Source organism: Nelumbo nucifera, chromosome 1 (assembly GCF_055504915.1).
Source record: "Nelumbo nucifera cultivar China Antique chromosome 1, China Antique-T2T, whole genome shotgun sequence".
Classification (NCBI taxonomy): Eukaryota; Viridiplantae; Streptophyta; class Magnoliopsida; order Proteales; family Nelumbonaceae; genus Nelumbo; species Nelumbo nucifera.
In genome coordinates this window covers 56995195-57018138 of record NC_142649.1, presented here as the reverse complement: position 1 = coordinate 57018138, position 22944 = coordinate 56995195, and the positions used below count along the sequence as shown (strand labels likewise).

The 22944-nt window shown below is 38.6% G+C and overlaps 1 protein-coding gene across 1 annotated transcript in view; it reads left to right on the top strand.

Annotated features, from left to right (window-relative positions):
* Nucleotides 1–22598: 22598 nt before the first annotated feature.
* The window catches only part of LOC104589377 (E3 ubiquitin-protein ligase PRT1), a 47319-nt gene continuing 46973 nt past the window's right edge, over nucleotides 22599–22944 (top strand). Inside the window, 1 exon segment of the mRNA XM_088892252.1 lies at nucleotides 22599–22917. Coding sequence (XP_088748378.1) covers nucleotides 22787–22917 — 131 coding nt within the window. The 5' untranslated portion in view covers nucleotides 22599–22786.

The window sequence follows — 22944 nt, the reverse complement described above, 5'->3', positions numbered from 1 at the left end:
CACTTATTGAACATGGTTTTATGGTCGGCTCGTGACCCCTAGATGCTGAAGGCATCCTTGGGATGATCTCATAGTTCCTACGAGGTGGAGACGATGGGGTCGGTCCATGGATTTTTCTTCCTTTTGCCGCATCTTGCTCAAAGGGTTGAAGGGAGATAATGCATCAAGCTGTTCACAAGGGCCAAATTGATCTTCTTCTCTAGGGATCCCAAATGAAGGAACCCTAGGAGAACCGCCAACTCCAACTACCATTCATGTATGATCAAAACTAGATCTGACCAACTGCCCATCCTACCTCCTTTACGTTCTTGACAGCCCATCTTTGTCTCGGTAGAGTCTTTCAATGGCATGTTTTGGTCCTCTACCCCATTACTTAGAAAAAGTGAGCCATCGGTTCAGGTATAATATACTATCATTACCACCTGGACAATTAGACATCCAACCTGTAATCACAATGACCCAATTGCAAGAGTGGCGCTCTACGAATTGGGTTGTATCCCCCGAGACAAATGGAGCATGCATAAAGAAGTTAGATGCTTCTTTTATTCTTTTCCCTGGCGCAATTGGGTCATCCTAGACTTGAACCAGAGACCTCGCCCATGAATTAAATCATCACACCTATGATCCAACCAATTCAGAGAGAATAAATAGATTATTTTTCAGAATCAATTCGTCCTTCCCGAATGCAGCATACAACCCTCCTAGCCCAACCCTAGACACTCTAAGATCCTTTTTCAAACCTACTTCCATTTCAAGTCAAGAGATAATTGATTGCAGCCTTCTCCAGACCTCTGGGAAAAGCATGAAAAAAAGGCTTAAATGGTACGATCCCTCCATCACCCCAGAACGAAAAGGGTGATTTCATAGTTCTTAGTTTGTGAAGATGCATTGTTAGGTGCCCCGTTTTCCCATTGAGGTCAAACCTAAACCTAAACTTGTGCTCAAGAGATAGCTGTCCATACACTAATAAGGGATGTATGGATTCTTGAGAAGAGAGGAGTCGTGGTGATCCCCTCGGACCGTCCTAATTCCACGAGTGAATAAAAAGTTTGATCTACATGGGATCTCACCCGAATCGCCCCATCTATCCTCCCGTGGAGAAGTTTGGTTTCAACTCTGGTTTGAATAAGAGGAGTATGCCATTCTAATGTGCCTTGGATGATCCACATCTCCGTGTCAAACGCTGATGAGCACATTGAACTATCCATGTGGCCGAGAGCCTTCACAGCCTATCAAGGACGCTTTCTACCACTAAGCTAATAGCCCGTTATGCCGGCTATGCTCTTCTTTTTGTAATGTTTTATCTTTTTGGTGTATATTTTTTTGTTCATTTATCAAAAAAATGTAAGATTTAAATAGAGGGAATTGACTGAGGTAAAAAAGTAGTTCAATTTATAATTTAAACCTCACGATTAAATAGAGGCTAAACTCAAAATGAACATTTTAGTCAAAAGAAAGTTCCACAATCTTATTAATATTTTTAATAGTAATGTAAATATAGAATTATAGATGTTGTCAATTTTTGTGTTTTTGTGTGAAAATAATTATAATAGACCACACTTACTTTTGTTTAATATGATAAATATATGATGTTATACACGTGACTGATTTTTTTTGGCAAAATTTATATTTTTTTTCATTTTTATGTTTATATTTTATTAATTTTTATTATTTATTTATGACATTAAAGGTTAACACATTTTGACCCAAAAGTTAAACTATTGATATTTGTCAGACAGTAAAATAATTTCATTTTTGGTCAATTCTAAATTATGTATACCATTTTCATCATCAATAAAAATAAGTATTATTTATTACACTTATTTTTTTTTAATTTGATTAATAAAAATATCATAAATGTGTCTAATTTTTCTACATTTTTTTAATTTTCTATATTTATTTATATTTAAAAAAATTTATTACCTAACTATGACTTCATAAGTTGATTAATTTGATATGGATGGATAAATTGCTTAGCCACCACTTGGATAAAGAATGGTTTTGTTTTTAAGTCGGTTTTAAAATATATAGGTTTATAATTAAAAATATTGGCATAGATCTAATTGGTAGCATTTATTAGTAAAAAATAACTCAAATATAGGATTTAATAAGAGAAAATGGGAGCTAATCCCTCTAAGTATAAGAGTTAATGAAGGGGATTAAATGAGGTAGAAAGTAATATTAAAGTTACATTTTCAATCCTTACAACTAGAGATGGACTAAATACACAAATATGGGTATTTTAGTAGCCATTAAGGCTAGCATTGAAACTATAGTAAAATGACTTGATACCCTTTCTTAGATGAAGAAATAGAAGGTAATTTTAGTCTAAAAAAACTTTCACTCTGCATCCACATTTTTATATATAATATAGATTATAAACCAAAGGAAATTTTAAGTTGCCATATCCTAACCTTTGTTGATACTTTTGTAATAATTATAATGGAATGATTATAACAATCATAAACTAATCCATCAAGATCAGAGAATGGCAACCAAATATAGCACACCATAAAAAAGGGGCAATGCTTATTACAAAGAAAGAGGGTTGTTCTTTTAAACTGATAAGAACAAAGATGATTCCACATCCAAATTCAATCCAACTATTTTTCCTAAGGCTGTTTTTTATTGCAGTGGAAAAAAATCCTGTGTAAAAGATAGTTGATGGAAAAGTCACTTCATTGGTTTAAAATTTTCTAGACCGTTGGGAGATTTTTTATGTGAGAATCAATGTAAATGTACATCGATAAAATCAGTCATTTGCATCAATTTAAGATGAAAAAAGTTAGCTGAAAAAGTGGTTTACATTGATTTTCAATGTAAATTTTACATCCCAAACAAACGCCCGAAAAAGTGGACCTGCTGCAGAGTTAGTTTTACATCGGTATGCTTTTACACTGGAAACAAACACATGTAAATGCAAACTAATGGTGAAGTTTTACGTTAATTCGCATTTACACCATAATCAAATGCAGCCTAAATGAAAGAAAATGGCTCATGTTCATTTAAATTCTACTAAGCTAACTGCCATAAATTATAAATATGTCAGTAAAATGGTTACTTAATGGCCCACCATAGATTAAATATTGATCATTGCATAAAAAATATAAATTGTTCTTGGAAGATTATCACACACACACAGAGGCTAGATTGGAAAGCGTTGGGAATTGAGAAAATTTATTTAAGGCCAAGCATGATATTCTTGCTTCCTAGATATGCGTCTCTTGCTTTCACTTGTACTAGTGGAGAACTGCCAAGTCCCAAAGATGTATGGGCCAACTCAAGCCATAACCAGAAAAATAAATGGATTAGTAAGAACAAATACTAAGAAGGAATTATTAGTTGAGTAAATCAAAAGCATAGTAGGCATTAAATAATATAAATCATGAAATTAACATAGAAAGAAGAAAATTACAAAATGAAATAAAATAGATCAAGAAAATTTACATTGGAAGGTGGTTTTGCCTTCAAATAGGAGATTCGGTGCTGCAAATGGTGATTCCAAATCTATAAAATAAAATATATGATGAAAGTGGATTTACTTTTGTAGATGGGTTAAATCAAGGTTTTAAAAACCAAACTGGAAATGGAATTGTTCTAACCATCATTTTCTAGTTCACTGGTTCAACCATCCAGGTTGAGTGATTCAACCTGTGATGTTATAAATAAAATAAAAACAAAAAATATTTATAAATAATGAAAATTATCAAAAAATTAAATAAATACAAGGAAATTTTCAGAAAAAAAAAATCATATACAAAACTATATAAATATATATACATAAAAGAATAAAATGCAACAAATATAGAAAAGAATATAGAAAATTGGATATATTATACATTCACCACCACTGGTAATGGTGTCACAAATACAATCACAGAGAGAGGGGAATAAAATCACCGGTGGATGCTATTGTGGTCTAGTCTTCGGTGATTAAAACCATTGCTGCAACTAAAGACTCGGTGGCAGAGAAAAAAATTCTAAAACCATTGGTTTGTATGTCACCGTTGTGGTTTATATGTCACCACTGCAAAACCGTCAGTTGTCGTAGGTCTTCGAATGCCATCGGAGGTCGGAGGTAGATGGGGCCTCAGCCACTCGATGGCTCGAGTGAGAAACAAAGGGAATCAGAGAATAATAGGTCACCATTGCAAAACTGTCGGTCACCGGTCACAATGGGTCACCATAGTTCTTTGTAAGTCATCGGAGGTCAGAGCAAGTCAGGCAAGTTTGGCCAGGTTTATGGGCAACCTGGGCCCCGACCCTAAAATTTGGGGCCTAAGCCTGAACCGAGCCTGAGGTCAAGCCTAAGGTTTTCAACCCAAGCCCAGCCCGCACTGTAATTTGATGCACTTAGGTTGGTCAATGAACCTACTCTAAAATTATACATATATACATATTTATGCAAATATGTATGCATATATATGTAAATATATATACAAAATTTACATATATGTATATAAGAATGTGTATAGTTGGGCTAGGTTTGGGTTATTTACGGGAAAGGCCCAAGTACAGCCTAAAAAATAAAAAAGCTTGACTTCTTGGGCCAGAGCCCAGCTTGTGTAAAATTTTGGGTTGGGCCTTTCCAAGTTGCACCCCTAATTCGATTTAGGACTCATAGGGAATTTTATCCTTATTATTATTTTTTAACTATAGAAAATATAAAAGATCACCCGCGAACTGCTGATCGAGTCGAATGGTTTAGTGGTTCGACCGCTTGGGTCAACAATTCTCTGACCAAAATCGGACCCAGGGACCTAATCGGTTCTCGGGTCGAACGGTCCAACTGCTCGATCCGGTCTAGTTTTCAAAACCATGGGTTAAATAGTTAGTTTGAATTGCCATGTAAGGACTGAATGGCTGTGGGAATGAGCAACGAGTTGGTTCCTATTTGATCAAATATGAATGTGAAATGCAATTGGAGGACATCGAAGAATAGACCATTGAACGTTGGGCCTCAAGGATGGCCAGTGGTAAATTGTGTTGAAGAAAGAAAGTTGGACAATGGGGGGCCAAACAAAGAGTGATGCTCTAATGTTTGAATTGGTACCAAGATAGATGGTATGATATGAATCAAGAAAGAGTCACGAGTGAGAGAGAGACACACTTGAAAGTCAGTGGCTAAAAGAGAGAGGAGCTAATAGAGCTTGTATAAAAAACAAAAATCATATCAAGCATGTTTTAACCTTTGAACTTCCTATTTTATACAGAGGAGAAATGAACTAGTATTAATAACATAAAGGGGAAGGGAGAGGATTTTGTGCAGGAAAATTTATATATGAGAAAATATTGGTTAGAGAAAGACTATGGGAATTAAAGAGTAGGTTAATTGGAACTAACGTATGTAGAAGAAGACTATGGGAATTAAAGAGTAGGTTAATAAGAAGACAACACGTGCATGGTATGAGAATGAAGAGGAGTATGTGGGTCCGTTTTTAAATTGGACTGGTTTTTTTCCACCGCTGACCCAAATGGTCAAACTGCTAAACCGTTCAACCAAGGCATTGCTTTACGGTTTAATAAAAACTTATTTAATTTTTTAAGATTATTAATAGAGAAGAAAAAGATATTGAGAGATGGGGGAGGGTTTGAGACAAGAACTAATCTAAGATCATTGAGATTTGTGTGTGTGTAAGAGAGAGAGAGAGAGAGGTGAGAGATTTGAGATTAGAGAAAGAGAGAAATGAAATCTTAGATCTAAGATCAAAGAAAGAGGTAGTCGTCATCATCGCCATCATAGATGAACATCACCTATTTCTTCTTTCTTTCTTTCTTCCTTTATTTTTTTCTTTCCTTCTCTCCTCCCTTTCCTTTTTTTTTCTTTCCTTTCTTTTCTTTCTTTCTTCTTCTCTCAGCCAACAACCACCTAACTCTAGCTCTCTTTTCTCATAAAAGGAGATATAGCCCTAATATACTAAATGTCCTATTGAAGGTCAAACTGCTTGAATCATTCGACTCAAACGATCAAACTGTTAACTTGGAAATTGATGATCAAACTATTTTCATTTCCGGTCGTTTTTTAAAACCTTGGGTGAGATATATGTAGTTGTAGGAAAATCAGGAGAATTTATCATTTAAGCATCTAAGTAATTGATATTCTTTCATTAATTTGATAAAAAGAAAAGGAATTCTTCTTTCTTTTAATCTTAACTACAATGAGGGTATAATCCATTAAAAGCTACCTTAACATATAGAGGAGAGAGAGAGAGAGAGAGAGAGAGAGAGGATAAGCCCACCAATCACATGAGTTTGAAAAATTCAAGGTAGATTTTGAAAATTCAAAAGAAAATGAAGGGTAGAAGAGTCACAAGGTATGTTTAAGTCAATTTAAGAAAACATAGGGTATGTTTAAGTCTTTTACCCCGCCCCCTAAAAAAATAAAAATTGAATCACATTTAGACTAATGGATGCCATTTGCAAGTGCCTGATTGGAAGGGATGAAGTACAACGGCTTCTAGCTTCTCATAAATTATGTCTATTGAAAAATTCAGAGAGTCCAAATTGGGTGTTAGTCAGTAACTTGAAATGGTGTACTTGAATATTTTGTTTGTCGTGCTTCAAAGTAGTTGAATCAGCTTAGCCGAATCTTTAGTTCAATGTTTAGGCCTCCCAATCCAAACGACTTCAAAGTCTTGCTATTTTAACCTATAGCATTGGACGCGTGGTATTAATCTCTCCCCTAAACATTGCAACTTGTATGAGATAGAAAAAATTTCATGATATACTCTTAAAGTCTTGAATCTTTAAGCATGGGCCTTTTGTACTAATTAATAGGGCATACCCATGACCTTTTTGGTCTATCCTAGCTCTTCTAGCCCCTTTCAACTTGCAATAAATCATTTCTTCTTACAAGTGAATCTATTTGTCTTCCATACAGATGACCAAACCATCCTAATCCACTTTATCTCATTTTATTACTTTATCAGGCTACTCCCATATTAAGTCATATGACTTTATTTCTAATCTTATTCTTTTTACTTTTTCCATTTATCCATCTCAATATATGCATTTTTGCAACACTTGATTTATGACCATAGTGTTTTCTTGGTTGCCCAACATTCTACTCCATATAATATATCTGGCCTCACACCAAAATTGATAGAATTTTCCTTTTTAATTGAAGTGGTATTTGTATATTGCACAAAACTTTGGATTCTTCCTTGCACTTTGTCAATCCTACATTAATTCTATGGGTGCCATCCTCTTAAATCTCTCCATTGTTAATTATGAATTCAAATTAAGGTACCAAAAAGGCTACATTGAGTTATCTCTTTGGTATTCGATCCTATGTCTACCACAATTTGCACTCCTATTATTATTATTATTCTTATTCTTATTCTTATTCTTATTATTATTATTATTATTATATCATAATCTTACTTATTTTAAATCATCATAGTCATGCTTGTTGAAGGTGGCAAATCGGACAAGAAAAAGAGAAAGGCAAAGAAGAAAGCTAGCAAGCCTAAAAAGCAGAAGAATGACAACGCATCAGATGTCTGTCACTTCTACAAGCAGACCGGCTACTGGAAGAGGAATTGTCCTCAGTACCTGGAGACTAAAAAATAAGGTAATTTTGAATCCTTTGTCATAGAGACCAATATGTTGGTCACTTATGCTTCCTGGTGTATTGACTCTGAGGCTTCTATTCATGCATGTAATACATTGCAGGGGTTCAGGACAAGTAGAAGATTGAGTGATAGAGAAGTGATTCTTCACTTGGGGTCTTCTACAAGTGTTGCAGCTACAACCATAGGAACTGTAGAATTGTATTTCATAGAAGAAATTATTACATTAAAATATTGTCTTTATGTACCCAATTTGAGAAAAAATTTGATTTCTGTTTCAAAACTATGTGTGGATGGTTATTCTATTCTCTTTAGTAATATGATTATTATCAAAAGGAATAACAAATTCTTCGCATATAGAGAACTTGAGAATGATCTCTATGTTCTCCATCTTTCTCTAGAAACAAATTTAATCGAAACAACATCGGATAATAACCCCAAGAAAAGAACTCGTGATACAGTTAATCCCACATGCCTGTGGCTTACCAACTTGGACACATTAGCATAGATCGTATCACAATGTTGGTAAAGGATGGTCCTTTGGATTTTCTAACTGTAGAAGATCTTCCAGCCTGTGAACCTTGCCTTCAGGGTAAGCTGGCGAAACAGCCATTTACTGGTAGGCTTGAAAGATCAACAGACACACTTGACTTTATACATACTGATGTATGTGGTCCCATGAATGTTATGACAAATAACCAGAATGTTTATTTCATAACATTTACCGATGATCATTCTCGGTATGGTTACGTGTACCTAATGAGACACAAGTCTGAATCCTTTGAAAAGTTCAAAGACTTCAGACAAGAAGTCAAGAAACAGTTGGGGTGACACATTAAGGCCCTTCGATCAGATCGAGGAGGTGAATATCTCTTTGACGAATTTAGGGACTACTTAAAGGAAAATGGGATAGTATCACAACTAGCTCCTCCAGCTACACCACAGTTAAACGGTGTGTCGGAAAGAAGGAACCAGACTTTTTTAGATATGGTCTGATCACTTCTCGTCCACTCAAAATTACCTACATTCTTTTGGGGATATGCATTAGAGACTACAATATATGTGCTGAACAAGGTTTCAACCAAATCCGTTTCGAAGACTCCTTATGAGCTTTGGATCGGCAAGAAACCAAGTGTAAGACACTTGAAGATTTGGGGTTGTCCGGCACATGTTAAAAGAACAAGTGCTGATAAATTAGAATCTAAGACCAGTCATTGCCTATTTGTGGGTTACCCCAAAGGCTCTGTAGGGTATTTATTCTATGACCCAGGAGAGCAGAAGGAGTTCTGTAGTCGAAATGCCCATTTATTGGAGGAGGATTACATCCTAAACAATCACGTTAGGAAGTTATTCTTGATGAAGAGAGCTCAGGAGTAGTGGTAGATGTCCCACAAACTCTAGTTAATAACCAACTTAGGAAATCTACCCGGGCATCCAGGCCTCCAGTTCAATACGGCTATAACCAAGAACGTTACTTAGTGGAAACCACGACAAGTGAGGAGGATCACGTGGTCCGTAGTAGACGGCAATCCGAATCACTTCCGACCAAGGCACCATCTAATAGTGCAGAGGTCAGCAGCATTGCTACTGAGCCAGTCCAACAGCATCGAAGGAAATGTGCTAGGGCACCTTGAACAGTAAATCCAGGCCATCTCGTGCGACCTAGACAACATGAGCAGCCTAAAGGTAGGGTGCAGGTAAGCTCGGGAATCACAAAAACCGCTCCCCTCCTCTCTATACCCTCTCCACTATCCCCCAAGCTCCTGGCCTCCCCGATGCCGATAAACTTCAAGGTCCCCCCTGGATAAGTACGACGGGTCTTTCGACCCAAATGATCACGTAGATTCTTTCCGATCCTAAATGCACCTCGCTGGGGCTGACAAAGCTTGCATGTGCATTGCTTTCTCCACGACATTCAAAGGGGTAGCTCGCACTTGGTACAAAAACCACGCGCCAGGGACAATTAAAAGTTGGGCGCAGCTCGTACAGTTGTTCACCTCGCACTTCATCACCAGTAAGAAGTGTCCGAGGTCACAAGAAAGTCGTCTCAGTATAGTCTAGAGGGAAGGAGAGTCGTATTGAAGCAACGTCAAATGCTTCAACGACACTTGTTTATTTATCCTGGACTTAGACCCCACTATAAGACTCGCGACAGCAAAGAAGAGGATCACTCACAGGGAATTCAAATGGCGTGTGGTGGCAAACAAACCCAAAGACATCACAGAATTTCTTAAGCTCGCCGATCAGTTCATCAGGACCGAGGAGGAGGTGAACCAAAGGACTAAAGCCTCGACAGAGGAAAGAAAGAGAGAATACCACAGCTCAAACAACGGTAGCGGCAAAAGGAAGAAAAGCAAGTCCCCAACAAGGGGAGGGAACAAGTCAGATTTTCATCCCCGAGCTCCCCTAGTTGAAAGAATGAGTTACACTCCTCTCAACACGAAGCGAGGGGAAATCCTCATGGCGATCAAGGACACCTCTTTTGTGAAGTGGCCACCCCGGTTGAGGGGAGACCCGGCCACTAGAAATAAAAATGTATTTTGTCATTTTCATAGAGATCACGGTCATTGTACAAAAAAGTAATAAAAACCAAGCAGATCGGAAGGGGAAGCAAAGGAGAGATGCTCCCGAGCCCAGCAGCCAGCGTAGCGAGCAACCGTAGAGACAGCTGCCCGAGGAGAGACCAATCTGCGTGATGATCAACACGATCACTGGCGGATCCATAGTCGCAGGCTGCACCTCGGCCGCAGGGAAGCCCTCAGTTCGCAAACTGGAACACGAAGAGCAGAATCCACCGAAGCAACCTAGGCCTGAAGACCCGATATTCTTCATGGAAGACGATGCACGCGGGGTTCAGTACCCCCATGATGATGCCCTGGTTATAAAGATGAGGGTCAACAACTTTGAGGTGAAGCATATCCTGGTGGGAAGTCCTCAATTCGCAAACTGGAACACGAAGAGCAGAATCCACCGAAGCAACCTAGGCCCGAAGACCCGATATTCTTCACGGAAGACGACGCACGCGGGGTTCAGTACCCCCATGATGATGCCCTGGTTATAAAGATGAGGGTCAACAACTTCGAGGTGAAGCATATCTTGGTCAACTCCGGCAGCTCAGTAGACATCCTGTTCAAAGACGTGTTCGACAAGCTCCAGCTCCAGGAAGGCGACCTCAAGCCAACCACTACTCCCCTGGTAGGCTTTAGCGAAGAGGAAGTCAGGCCCTTGGGGCGAATCTCAGTTCCTATGGAGATCGGCACCAGGCCTAGCATCGCGAGGTTCGTGCACAACTTCTTGGTAGTCGTGACTCCCTCCCCGTACAACGCCATTATAGGTCAACCTATCACCCACGCGCTTCGCGCAGTGGTATCCACCTACTACTTGGCTATGAAGTTCCCCACGGACTTCGGAGTTGGAATAGTGCGAGGCGACCAGCTCGAATCCCACAAGTGCTATGTTGCCGCTCTCAAAGAGAAAGCCAAGCTGGAAGACGCCCTCGAACTAGAGCAACCTGTGGAGTATCTTGAGGAGCGAGCTACGCCCACCGAAGGGACGATCCACATCCCGACCTCAGCAGAAGATCCAGTCAGGACCCTCCAGATCGGAGCAGCGATCGAGGAGCCTCTCCGCTCTCGGCTGGTAAGTTTTTTACTTAAAAATTTAGATGTGTTTGCATGGTCCGCGGCAGAGATGCCCGATATAGATGCTAAGGTAATAACTCACAAGTTGAACATTGATCCTTTAGTCAGGGCAGTTAGATAGAAAAACGCAACCTCACCCCGGAGCGTTGGAGGATAGTCGATGAGGAGGTCGGGAAACTCCTCGTAGCCGATTTCATCAGGGAGGTCCATTACCTGAGTTGGGTGGCTAACCCTGTTCTAGTAAAAAAGGCCAACGGCAAATGGCGCATGTGCGTCGATTACACGAACCTGAATCGAGCTTGCCCGAAGGATTGTTTCCCACTCCCTAAGATCGACCGTCTAGTGGACGCGACCTTAGGGCACGAGTTGCTGAGTTTTCTGGATGCATACTCGAGCTATAACCAGATCAAGATGGACTCCATTGACGAGGAAAAAACAACATTCATAACCGAGCTAGGATTGTATTATTACAAGTTCATGCCCTTCGGGCTAAAAAATGCCGGGGCGACCTTTCAAAGACTTGTCAACAAACTTTTTGAACCGTTGATCAGCAATAAGGTTGATTGCTATGTAGACGACATGGTCGTCAAAACCCAGTTTTTGAACTGTTTAATAAGTGACTTGCAATGTGTTTTTGAAATTCTGTGCAAGTATAGTATGAAGTTGAACCCTAACAAGTGCGTCTTTGGTGTCACCTCGGGTAAATTCCTGGGTTACATAGTTAACCAATGTGGCATCGAAACAAACCCGAAAAAATCAAGGCTATCTTGGATATGAATCCACCTCGCAAGTTGAAAGAGGTTCAAAGGCTGAATGGCCTCATGGCTGCCCTAAGTCGCTTCATGTCCAAGTCAGCAAATCGTTGCCTGCCTTTTTTCAAGGCAATTAAGAAAAGTAAAGACTTTGAATGGACTAAAGAGTACCAGCTCGCCTTCGATGAGCTAAAGCAGTACCTAGTTAGTATCCCGATTCTGACCCGACCCGAGGAGGGTGATGTTTTTAAGTTGTACCTCTCCACGAGCGATGAGGTGGTCAGCTCGGTACTAATAAAAGAAGTAGATCGGTGTGAGTAAAGTTTTGCAGGATGCAAAAACCAGGTACCCGAAGATCAAGAAATTGGCGTACGCACTGGTCACAACAGCTCAGAAGCTTTGCCTGTATTTCCAAGCTCACACAGTCGTAGTCCTCACGAACAAACCTCTGAGGCAAGTCTTAATCAACCCCGAGGTATCTGGTAGACTGACAAAGTGGGCCATTGAACTCAGCAAGTACGACCTCTGGTATGAGCCTCGGATGGTGATTAAAGCCCAAGCCTTAGCTGACTTTGTAGCAGAATGCACCTTCAACACCGCAGCCCCCGAACTAATTGAGCTCGAACACAAAGAGGAGGCTTCGACCAGTGCGGCCCCGGTCCCGGTTAGAGCAAGGCCAACTTAGGACGAGGAGCCCTGGATCCTCCATGTAGAACGGCTCATCCAATCAACAAGGAAGAGGAGCCGGCGCCATTCTGCACGGGCTAAGCGAGGTGAAACTGGAGTACGCACTTCGGTTCGAGTTCGCGGCATCTAATAATGAAGCGGAGTAAGAAGCACTACTAGTTGGGCTCACACTAGCAAACGAGGTACAAGCGAAACACATCATCATCTGCAGCGATTCCCAGCTCATGGTCAACCAGGTCACCGGCGATTACGAAACTCGTGACCCCACCATGGCTGCTTATTTAGCCAAGGTCAGGGAAGTTCAACGCAGCTTCCAATCATACTTCATCAGGCAGATTCCAAGGTCCGAGAACGCTGAGGCCAATGCCCTGTCCCGGTTAGCCAACACGAGCAGCAACACTATGAGGACCGTGTACATAGAGAACCTATCTCGGCCCAGCATTCTCGGGGGGGGGGGACAGAAGTGGTCGCTTCTATTGCACAAATAGAGCCGAGCCGGATTAACCCACTCACAAGCTACTTGTTTCACAGAACCCCACTTGTAGAGCGACATGCAGCCAAGTACGTCATGATAGACGGACGGCTGTACCAAAGATCCTACACGCTCCCTTACTTGCACTACTTGTGACCTTCAGACGCTGAGCTCGTTCTCCACGACACTCATGAAGGCCTATGCGGCGGACACTTGGGGGGCAGGGCTCTCGCCCAGAAAGTGCTACGGCAAGGATATTTCTGGCCCATGATGAAGGCAGACGCACTTGAGCTCGTCAAGAAATGCGATAAATGCCAGAGGCACGCCAACATTCATCACCAACATGCTGCCGACCTGAAGTACCTCACCAGTCCGTGGCCCTTCGCAAATTGGGGAATCGACATTCTTGGACCATTCCTGTCAACAATAGGACAGAGGAAATTCTTGGTGGTAGTAGTAGATTACTTTACAAAGTGGGTAGAGGCAGAATCCCTAGCAACAATCACAGCTCGAACTGTACAAAATTTCTTTTGGAAGAGCATAGTATGTCGCTTCGGACTGCCTTGAGTGCTCATCTTTGACAACGGTAAGCAATTCGAAGATATTAAATTCCAGAACTGGTGTGCTGAGATGGGGATACAACAGAACTTCAATTCGGTAGCACACTCTCAGGCTAATGGGTAGACAAAAGTCACGAACAGAGCCATACTCTGCGGACTGAAAGCTCGCTTACCCCGAGCTAAGGGGCTATGGGTAGACGAGCTGCCCAACGTACTATGGGCTTACCAAACCACCATCAAGACCGCCACAGGTGAAACCCCCTTTAACCTCACCTATGGCACGACGGTAATCCCAGCCGAGATCGATGTACCTACATTGCGCTTGGAAGCTTACGACGAAGAAGAAAACGGTGACGAGCTCTGTACCAACCTCGACCTGGTGGAAGAAGTACGAGACCTCGCATATATCTAGACCGCAGCCTACCAGCAAAGAGTAGCTCGGTATTGTAATACCCGGGTCAGGAAGTGGCACTTCCGTGTCGGGGACCTGGTCCTTCGGAAAGTTATGGTACCTGAGCCCGGTGTAGGTAAGCTCGGACTGAACTGGGAAGGTCCCTACCGAGTAAAGAGGGTACTTGGGGTAGGCACATATGAGCTCGAAATCCTAGAGGAAAAACAAGTACCTTGAGCGTGGAACATCAACAATCTAAGGCGATACTACCTGTGATTGCCAAACTGAAGAGCAAACTGAAAAGACACCCCCAGAAGACCAAAGGCCGAACTAACAATTGACCTCGGCACTAGCATAAGACCCAGTTGCCTCTTCGGCATGGGCAAAGTTCAGGAGTGGACTATGAGTCGCTCCCAAAGCCTAAGGGCTACAATACTGCACAAGACCCTGTTGCCTCTTCGGCATGGGCAAAGTTCAGGAGTGGACTATGAGTCGCTCCCAAAGCCTAAGGGTCACAACAAGACCCAGTCGCCTCTTTGGCATGGGCAAAGTTCAAGAGTGGACTATGAGTCACTCCTAAAGCCTAAGGGCTACAATATTGCATAAGACTCAGTTGCCTCTTCGGCATGGGCAAAGTTTAGGAGTGGACTATGAGTCGCTCCCAAAGCCTAAGGGCAACAACAAGACCTAGTCGCCTCTTCGGCACGGGCAAAGTCCAGGAATGGACTACAAGTCGCTCCCAGAACCTAAGGGCCAAAGTACCGAACTGGCGGGGACCTCAGCACCACATGAGACCTGGTTACCTCGCTGGCATAAGCAAGTTGCTTCCAATACTTGAGGCATGGATAGCTCGGGCATAAGCCCTACGATATCTAGCCCACTACGGCACACAAGAGTAGGTCGGACCCGTAAGGGACAACTGACATCCAAATAAGTAGCCTGTGCACGGACAGGACGGGTATATGCCCCGCGATGTCGCTCACCTCGGCGTATGTTATATGGAGTTACCCCTACTAAGCCTTTGCAAACAGTTCGGGGTAACAAACACTTAGAAAATTTTCTATTACGATTATCCTTACTTATTATCCAGCTCGGTAGCTCAACAATTCGGGTAATCTACACATTTGTTGCCTAGATCGGAAGCTATCTATACTTAGAATATCTTTTACATGAAGGATTACTAAAAAATTGGTATTTCATTCACAAAAGATGTAGGTACATAGATTTTGTTCTAACCCGAGCTCAGCCACTTCGTGGTGTACATTCGATACAAGAACATAAATCTCAAAGATCATGGTTGTCAGCAGGATTGGTCTCCATATGATCTTCCGTGACCTCCAGTTTCGAAGGGCACTCCTCGACCTCGTCGTCACTCCCTTCCTCTGACGAGCTGGGCTCTGCGTTTGCTGCCTCGGCATCCTCGGGAGTAAGCTTTGATGCGGAAATGGCTTTGAGATCGAGGTTGGGGAACTTCTTCCTCATCACGTACTTACACAATTTGAAGCCAGAGCGGTAGGAGCATGAACCATACTCAACTTGGAGATTGTGGAACTCCGAAGATTGCTTGAAGTGCTCCACGGCCTGGCTTCGTGCCTCTTCCACAGCGGTCTCTAAGATCCGAGTTCGCTCTTGCACCATCACCTTGAGATCTTCAACTTCTCGTCGAAGCCTCATTCTCTCCTCGATCAGCGCCGAGTTCTCCTCGGTCAACATGAAGATCTTCTCCTGCAGTCTCCCCTTCTCCTCAGTCAGTGCGGAGATCTACTCCTGCTGCTTCTCCTTTTCCTCATTTAGAGACAGAATTAGCTCCTTATAACCTTGAGCCACCTTCTTGGTCCGGAGCACCTCGTCCCAAGCTTTATCAAGCTTGTGATGCAGTTTTTGTGCCTCCTCCTTGGCTCCCTGAATTTGCCTCAAACGGATTTGCGACTAACACATCAGCGCGTGAATGGAGGAGTTCACCAGGCAAGGAAAAAACCGAGGTAAGAACATTTTTTGAAAAGACCACAAAGAAACAAAAGTACAAGGTAAAAGCACCTACCACCATGCAGAGGCCGGCAGCCCGACCCCAAGCCAAGCCGTAGACATCCCGGCCCACTCTGTGACCTCCTCGGAGAAGACGGCCTCCTTGCTCTTACGGATCCCGAACTGGTGAGTCAGGATACTCCTCTTTGGAGGCTCGTGTCGGGGTCTGGAAGTGCTCGCCGGCTCGGTTGAATGAGTAGCTTCCGGCTCAGGCACTAGGGTGCTCTCTGGTTCATCCTGCCGAGCACTTCCCTCTTCCTCTTCTAGATCCACCATGGGAGGATGAAGGCGAACCTCCTCCTGGGGGAGCTCGGCGGAGATCGGCTCCGCGATGTGGACCTCGGGCGGGGCGGGGGTTGAAGGGTTGACCTCCTGGCGAGGCTTCTTCGCCTTCCTCTTCTTCCCCTTCTGCATACTGTTGAAAAGGTTCTTGGCATCGACCTCTGGCATGATGACTGCAAAGAATAGAAGGTTAGCCATGACCCTCGAGGTTGAAAACAGTTTAGCGCATTTTTTGGCGTCCGTAGAGTTGATAGATCGCATGACGTCCGTGCATGAACCGCACGCGACCTATCTGACAGAGTGGCCTGGACTTCGAGCGAAATCCACTTGTCACATCGTGAACTCCTCAAACCAGGTCAAGACCCCTAGCTTGAGGAGTGGGGGGCAATTGATGAAGGGGAATTTGGCCCGACCTCGTAACAGGGAGACACATGGACGTGACTCGATGTAAGCGACAACTCAACATGATTAGATCGGCACGTGGACGTGACTTGACACAAGTGATAGTTCAGCATGATCAGTTCGCTACAAAGCGACCTCGGGTGTCCTGATACCCCGAACTAAAGATACTCCAAACTAAGGATATCCCGAACTAAGATAGTCTCAGTACCAGATCGCAACCAGGATAACGAAACCAAGTTCACTACAGATCGAACCCGGATAGATGAACCACCTCGGTCAAGACTACCTCGGGATGAGTATACCTCGGCGCAAGATCACATCAGGACCACCTCGTTCCAAGGGCACTTCGGCATTCATATCTGGTCAGACCTAAAGAGCACGAGCTCGGGAAGCTCGCCACCAATCAACTCGCCATCAGGCAGCCCGGTTCCTTACAGGCAGCTCGCCTCCCGTTCAGACCGACCACCGCATGGCAACCCCGAGGATCTCACCACTGTGTTCCGCATCTTACGGGATTGTACCTCGCAACGGCTATATTATCTCACCCACTCTCCAGTTCAGACGGGAGAGGGAAATCTTACCGGTTAGTGGCATTTAAACCACCTAACACGCAAGCGGATCCCATCACAGCAAGGATCCAGGAACCGCTCCACCAACCCATGGGGACTCCAGTATATAAAGACTTCACCCCCAGGGGCGAAGGTATGTGTTCATGCGTAATCTTTTCTCTCTAGCTCTCAAACTCACTATTATCATCTTCAAGCTCTCTACTACTACTGTGTGCTAACTTAGCCATTGAAGTGTCCTCGCCAGGTAAGCAACCCCGGGATCTCTAACTCCTCTCTTGCAGGTTACCCCAGTTCTCGTCGTTGCTGGCAGCCAGATCATCTCCAGCAACGAGCAGCCGGATTACGCCACATCAACATCCATTATATATTCAAGCATCCATGTTATTTGTTTAGAATGTAAAATATAAAAGGGAGTGGAAGAGGCTACATGAGACTGTGCCTATAAATGTGCAACTGTCATGGTTGCAATAGATGGTGAGAAAAGACTCTTCGAGGTTTGAGGGGATACCTATGGTTAATGGTTGGTTCTGTGGATTATTTTCTTCACTGATTCTATCTGCTATCACTTGCATTGGTTGAACATGTGGTGTGCTTTTTACCTATAACATTTAAACTATTTCAAATTAATTTATCTTATGAATATTCCTATTTAATCAGTTTGACACATATCATCATTTTTTAATGCATCATGACTTTGTCAAAAAGAGCTTCTTCACTTGGTAGAATATTTTTTACATCGCTATACATTTCACCTAACAATTGACTTGGAAAAATACATTTGCTTGCTAGCATTGCTTCCCGTATGTTGGACTGTAAAAGCTATGCTACTTAATCATGATGGTGAAACACTGATCAATTGTATTGAAAAATTATTTCAAGACATTGAGGAACCAAGCGTAAAAGATTGCATGTAAATAGTAACGGATATGAGATTCATAAAAAGACACCCGTTGTACGTCAAGGCACATATTATATTCACTAACGATTTGCATTTATCGACGAATGTGGATGACCTTCTGTGATAGATCAACTTACTCTGCTAGAATTGCATGGTTGGAAGCTGCTATACGCAACTACTTTGATAATGAGCTTATATGATTGTAATAGTGTCAATGTGTGCTCTTGTTTTATTTTGGAATTTGAAACAATGGTGTGAACAATATGTTTCATTAATAGTTAATGGCATTTTAAACTGATTTGTAGTTTAATATCACGCAATACGATGCCAATTTTCTCATATATTTGATTTACAGATGTTAACAGTAGAGGCTAGGAATGCGTTGGTTAAAATCCTACTCTAGCTATGGCTATTAAAAGTCAAACTTTTACAAATTAAATGTCCTCGCCCAGACAATGAATTTTCACTTAGTGGACATCAGTATACTATGGAGCTACTTGAGGGTCGAGATGAGCAGACGCATGAGATTTTTTGAATGAAAGTAGGCATATTTAGGCGGTTGTATTGCCATTTTCGAGTAATGGATTGGGTACACGATACCAATAACATTACGGTTAAAGAGAATATAGCTACGTTTCTTTCATGTATTTGTCAAAGTTAATGGTTTTCTATAATAAAACGTCGTTTTCAGCATTCCAAGGATATTGTGCATCGCGTATTCAATGAGGTATTGGATGCTAGGATGGCTTTTGCAAGTGAAATGATTGTACCAACTTGGGATCGTCCAAGCCCAAGTAACATTGGTTACCATCGAAGGATTTTACAAATATTTTAGGTACAAATTTTTAACAATAATTATGTATTTTAAACATGATTCAATTCATTTATTAACAGTATCATAATTTTGTATAAGGGTGTTGTCGGTGCATTGGATGGTACACTTATACCCGCAATCGTCACACCAGATGAGTCAATGCCTTATAGAACTAGAGGCGGGAAGCAATATTACCAGAATGTTCTAGTTATTTGTGACTTTAATATGATATTTACAAATGTTGTGGCTGGTTGGGAGGGGGTTGCGCATCATGCAAGGATTTTAAGGACCGTAGGTACTGAGCCCGACCACCACTTTCCGTTCCCGCCTCCGGATAAGCATTAAATTCAAGTCTTTTGAGGGTAGAACACTTTTAAATCTTTCCCACAAGCTAACCTTGACAATAGTGTTACACTTGTTGTAGATAAGTACTACTTGTGTAATCAGGCATTTCCACACACACGTTATTTCATGGCTCCATACCGCAGACAAAGATATTTGATATCAGATTTTCATCATAGACGACCAAGAACTAGGGAGGAAAGGTTTAACCAAGCCTATGCGAAATTACGAAATGTAATTGGATGGGCTTTTGGGGTCTTGATAGCACGATTTCAAATTTTGAAGTTAATGGCACCGTTCCCCTTTTTAGTTCAACGAGATGTGGTTATTTCATGTTTTTGCCCTCCACAACTATTTAAGGAGTGAAAGTATCAGGGATGAATTGTTCACAGAATATAAAAGGTGGTAGTGCTAGAGGGGACGGGGATGAAATCAACTGATGAAGAAGATGATTACGATCCCAACGTTGATATTAGTTCACCTAAGGATCATGAATTCATGTTTCAATTACGTGATCATATTGCTCATCATATGATGCAATAGATGTGATATGGTGCATTAATATTATATAGCATTATGTCACATTATGGATATTGAGATTGAGTATTGATAAAACTTTGATTACTTGTACTGATTATCTTGAATTGTTTAATATTTAGGCCATAATATTTGCCATACTATACATTGTTCTATTCTTGATAGAATTAATAATTAATTAGCAATTATAACAATATTATACAATTACAAAATAATTATATAGCATTGTACAATTACTAATAATATCATATAGTATTATACAATTATTAGTAATGTAAAAGTTTATAATTAATTAATTATTAATCATAATTAATAATAATATTACTTAAATTGGTATAACCAATTAATAAATAACCATAACTCATTACTAATTAATTAATATTTAATTATTAATCATTAAATCAATAATTAATTAATATTTAGTAATAATTATTTAACATTTAACTATTAAATAATAATTAATAATTCATCATTCGTAACATTAAGATTAATTAATAATATTAAAATATTAATTAATAATCATTAATAATAATAAAGTTATATTAAAAAAATAATCATATTATAACCAAGTAATAAAAAATAATAATTCATTACTTAAATAAAAACAACAATACTAATAACTAATTCATAATAATATTAAAATTAATTAATACAAATATTAGTAATCTATATTCAATAATAAATAATTAAGAATAATAATATTAATTAATTAATTCAAAATAAATCCAAAAGTAATAATTAATTTTTAATCAATGTTATTAATATTATTAACAATTAATAATACTATTATACAGTTATTAACAATACTAATAATTAGTAAATCATAATTATTAATAATGAACAACAATTACTAGTAATATTACTTAATATTAGTTATTTTGAATATAAATTAATAATAATCAATTATTCATTAATCATAATTATTTGATTATAATTAGAATAGTTAATTAATAAAAATAATTAAGTAATGAATTAATAAATAACATTAATATTATTAATTAATTAACAATGAATTAATAATTAATACTTAACATTGATTAATTAGTATTAATCATTAATGAATAATGAATTATTAAGTAATACCTAATAATTAATTAATCATAATATTAACATTCGTTAATAGTAATATGAATAATACAAATCGTTGATCTTAATTACTAATACTATTAATAATATTAATTATTAAGTAATTAATAATTAATCATAATTAATATTAGTAATCAATAACGATGATGATGATAACAATAATAATAATATATTATTATTATTAATGAATTGATATTAATATTGTCTTACTAAATAATATTATTAATAAGCGTAATAAAAATATTAATATCAATTCATTAATGACTAATTAGTACTTAATATTATTAATAATTAATAATCAATAATAATATTATATAGTATTATACAGTTTTTATTAACATTAATAATCAGTAATGTGTAAATTAACAATAATTGAAATTAGTTAATAATAAAATTACTGAATATGAATAATTTTAGTAAATAATTAACAATATTAGTCATTAATAATAGTAAATTAATAAATAATAATAATTAGAAAAATTAAATAATTAAGTAATAACAATGAATTAATAATTAATAACAAATTGAATATGAATTAATCATAATTAGTAATAAATAATAATTATTAAATATTAACTAGTAATAATAATAATAATTAATAGTTATTAATAGTAATTATTAATTATTAATTCGTAATTATTAATAGTTAGCAATATTAATAATTGTTAATTACGAACAATAGTAATGATATTGAATTAATAAGAATAATTATTATTAATTATTATTGAATTATTAATTAGTAATAATTGGTGATAATAATTATAATTAATAATAATTCGTATTATTAACTAATAGTAATTTAAAATACTAATAAATAGAAATAATAATAATTATAATTAATGAATGGTAATTGTTAATAATATTAATTATTAATTAAGAGTAATTATGAATATTAATAATTATTAGTATTTTTAATTATTATTAATTAATAATAATAATAATTATTATTAAATTAATAATAATTATTATTATCACTAATTATTAATTATTATTAATAATAGTAATAAGTAATAGTAATTATTAATTGTTAATAATAATTATTAATTAATAATAATAATAATTAATTAATAATAATAATTATTAATTAATAATAAAAATTATTAATTATTAATAATTAGTAATGTTAATGATTTAATATTAATAAGAGTTAATTATTAATGAGTTACAAAAATTTATTAATGACTTATTAATTAATAATTAATAGTTAATATTTTTTAATTAATTATTAACTAATATGTTAATTAATAATTAATTATATTTATTAGCAATAATTATGAATAATTATTAATCATTATACTATTTTTTAATATTATTTTTATAAATTATATAAACAAATTTCAGATATATGGTTAAAATAGACATTTGACAATTTGTAGAATTAAGAATTAAGAATTAAGAATTCACAACAACGTTCTCTACATTTAGAGTTTAGAGAAAAAAAATGTAGCAAACGGACAAACTCTTGAAATACGAAAAAATTAGGGCGAGTTTTACTTAAATAATATCTCTAAAATTATAAAAAATTATTAAACCACGTGTCAATTTTCATACTCTGATGTCGACGTCGACAAAAGTCTCTCTCTCTCTCTCTTAAAGAAAAACAGACAGGAGACGCACCCAACCGACCGAAACGAAAGAAAGCAAGCTGAAAGAACGCTAAAATCTTTAACCTTTTCTTCCCGCTTTCTCCCTCTTTCGTATCTTCAGGGAGATTTGCTTCTTCCATCTTTGTTTCAGTGCTCCTTTTCTTGGGGTTTATGTGTGTTCTCGAAGCCCCACGTGGGTCTTGTATGGCGTCTCTTCTTGGAGTTCCCATGGACGGCGAAGCCCTGGATTCTGACGGTGAAGCAGAACAAATCGATGAAGGGTTTACTTGCTGTATCTGCTTGTGAGTTTCTTTTTCCTTCAAGAGCTC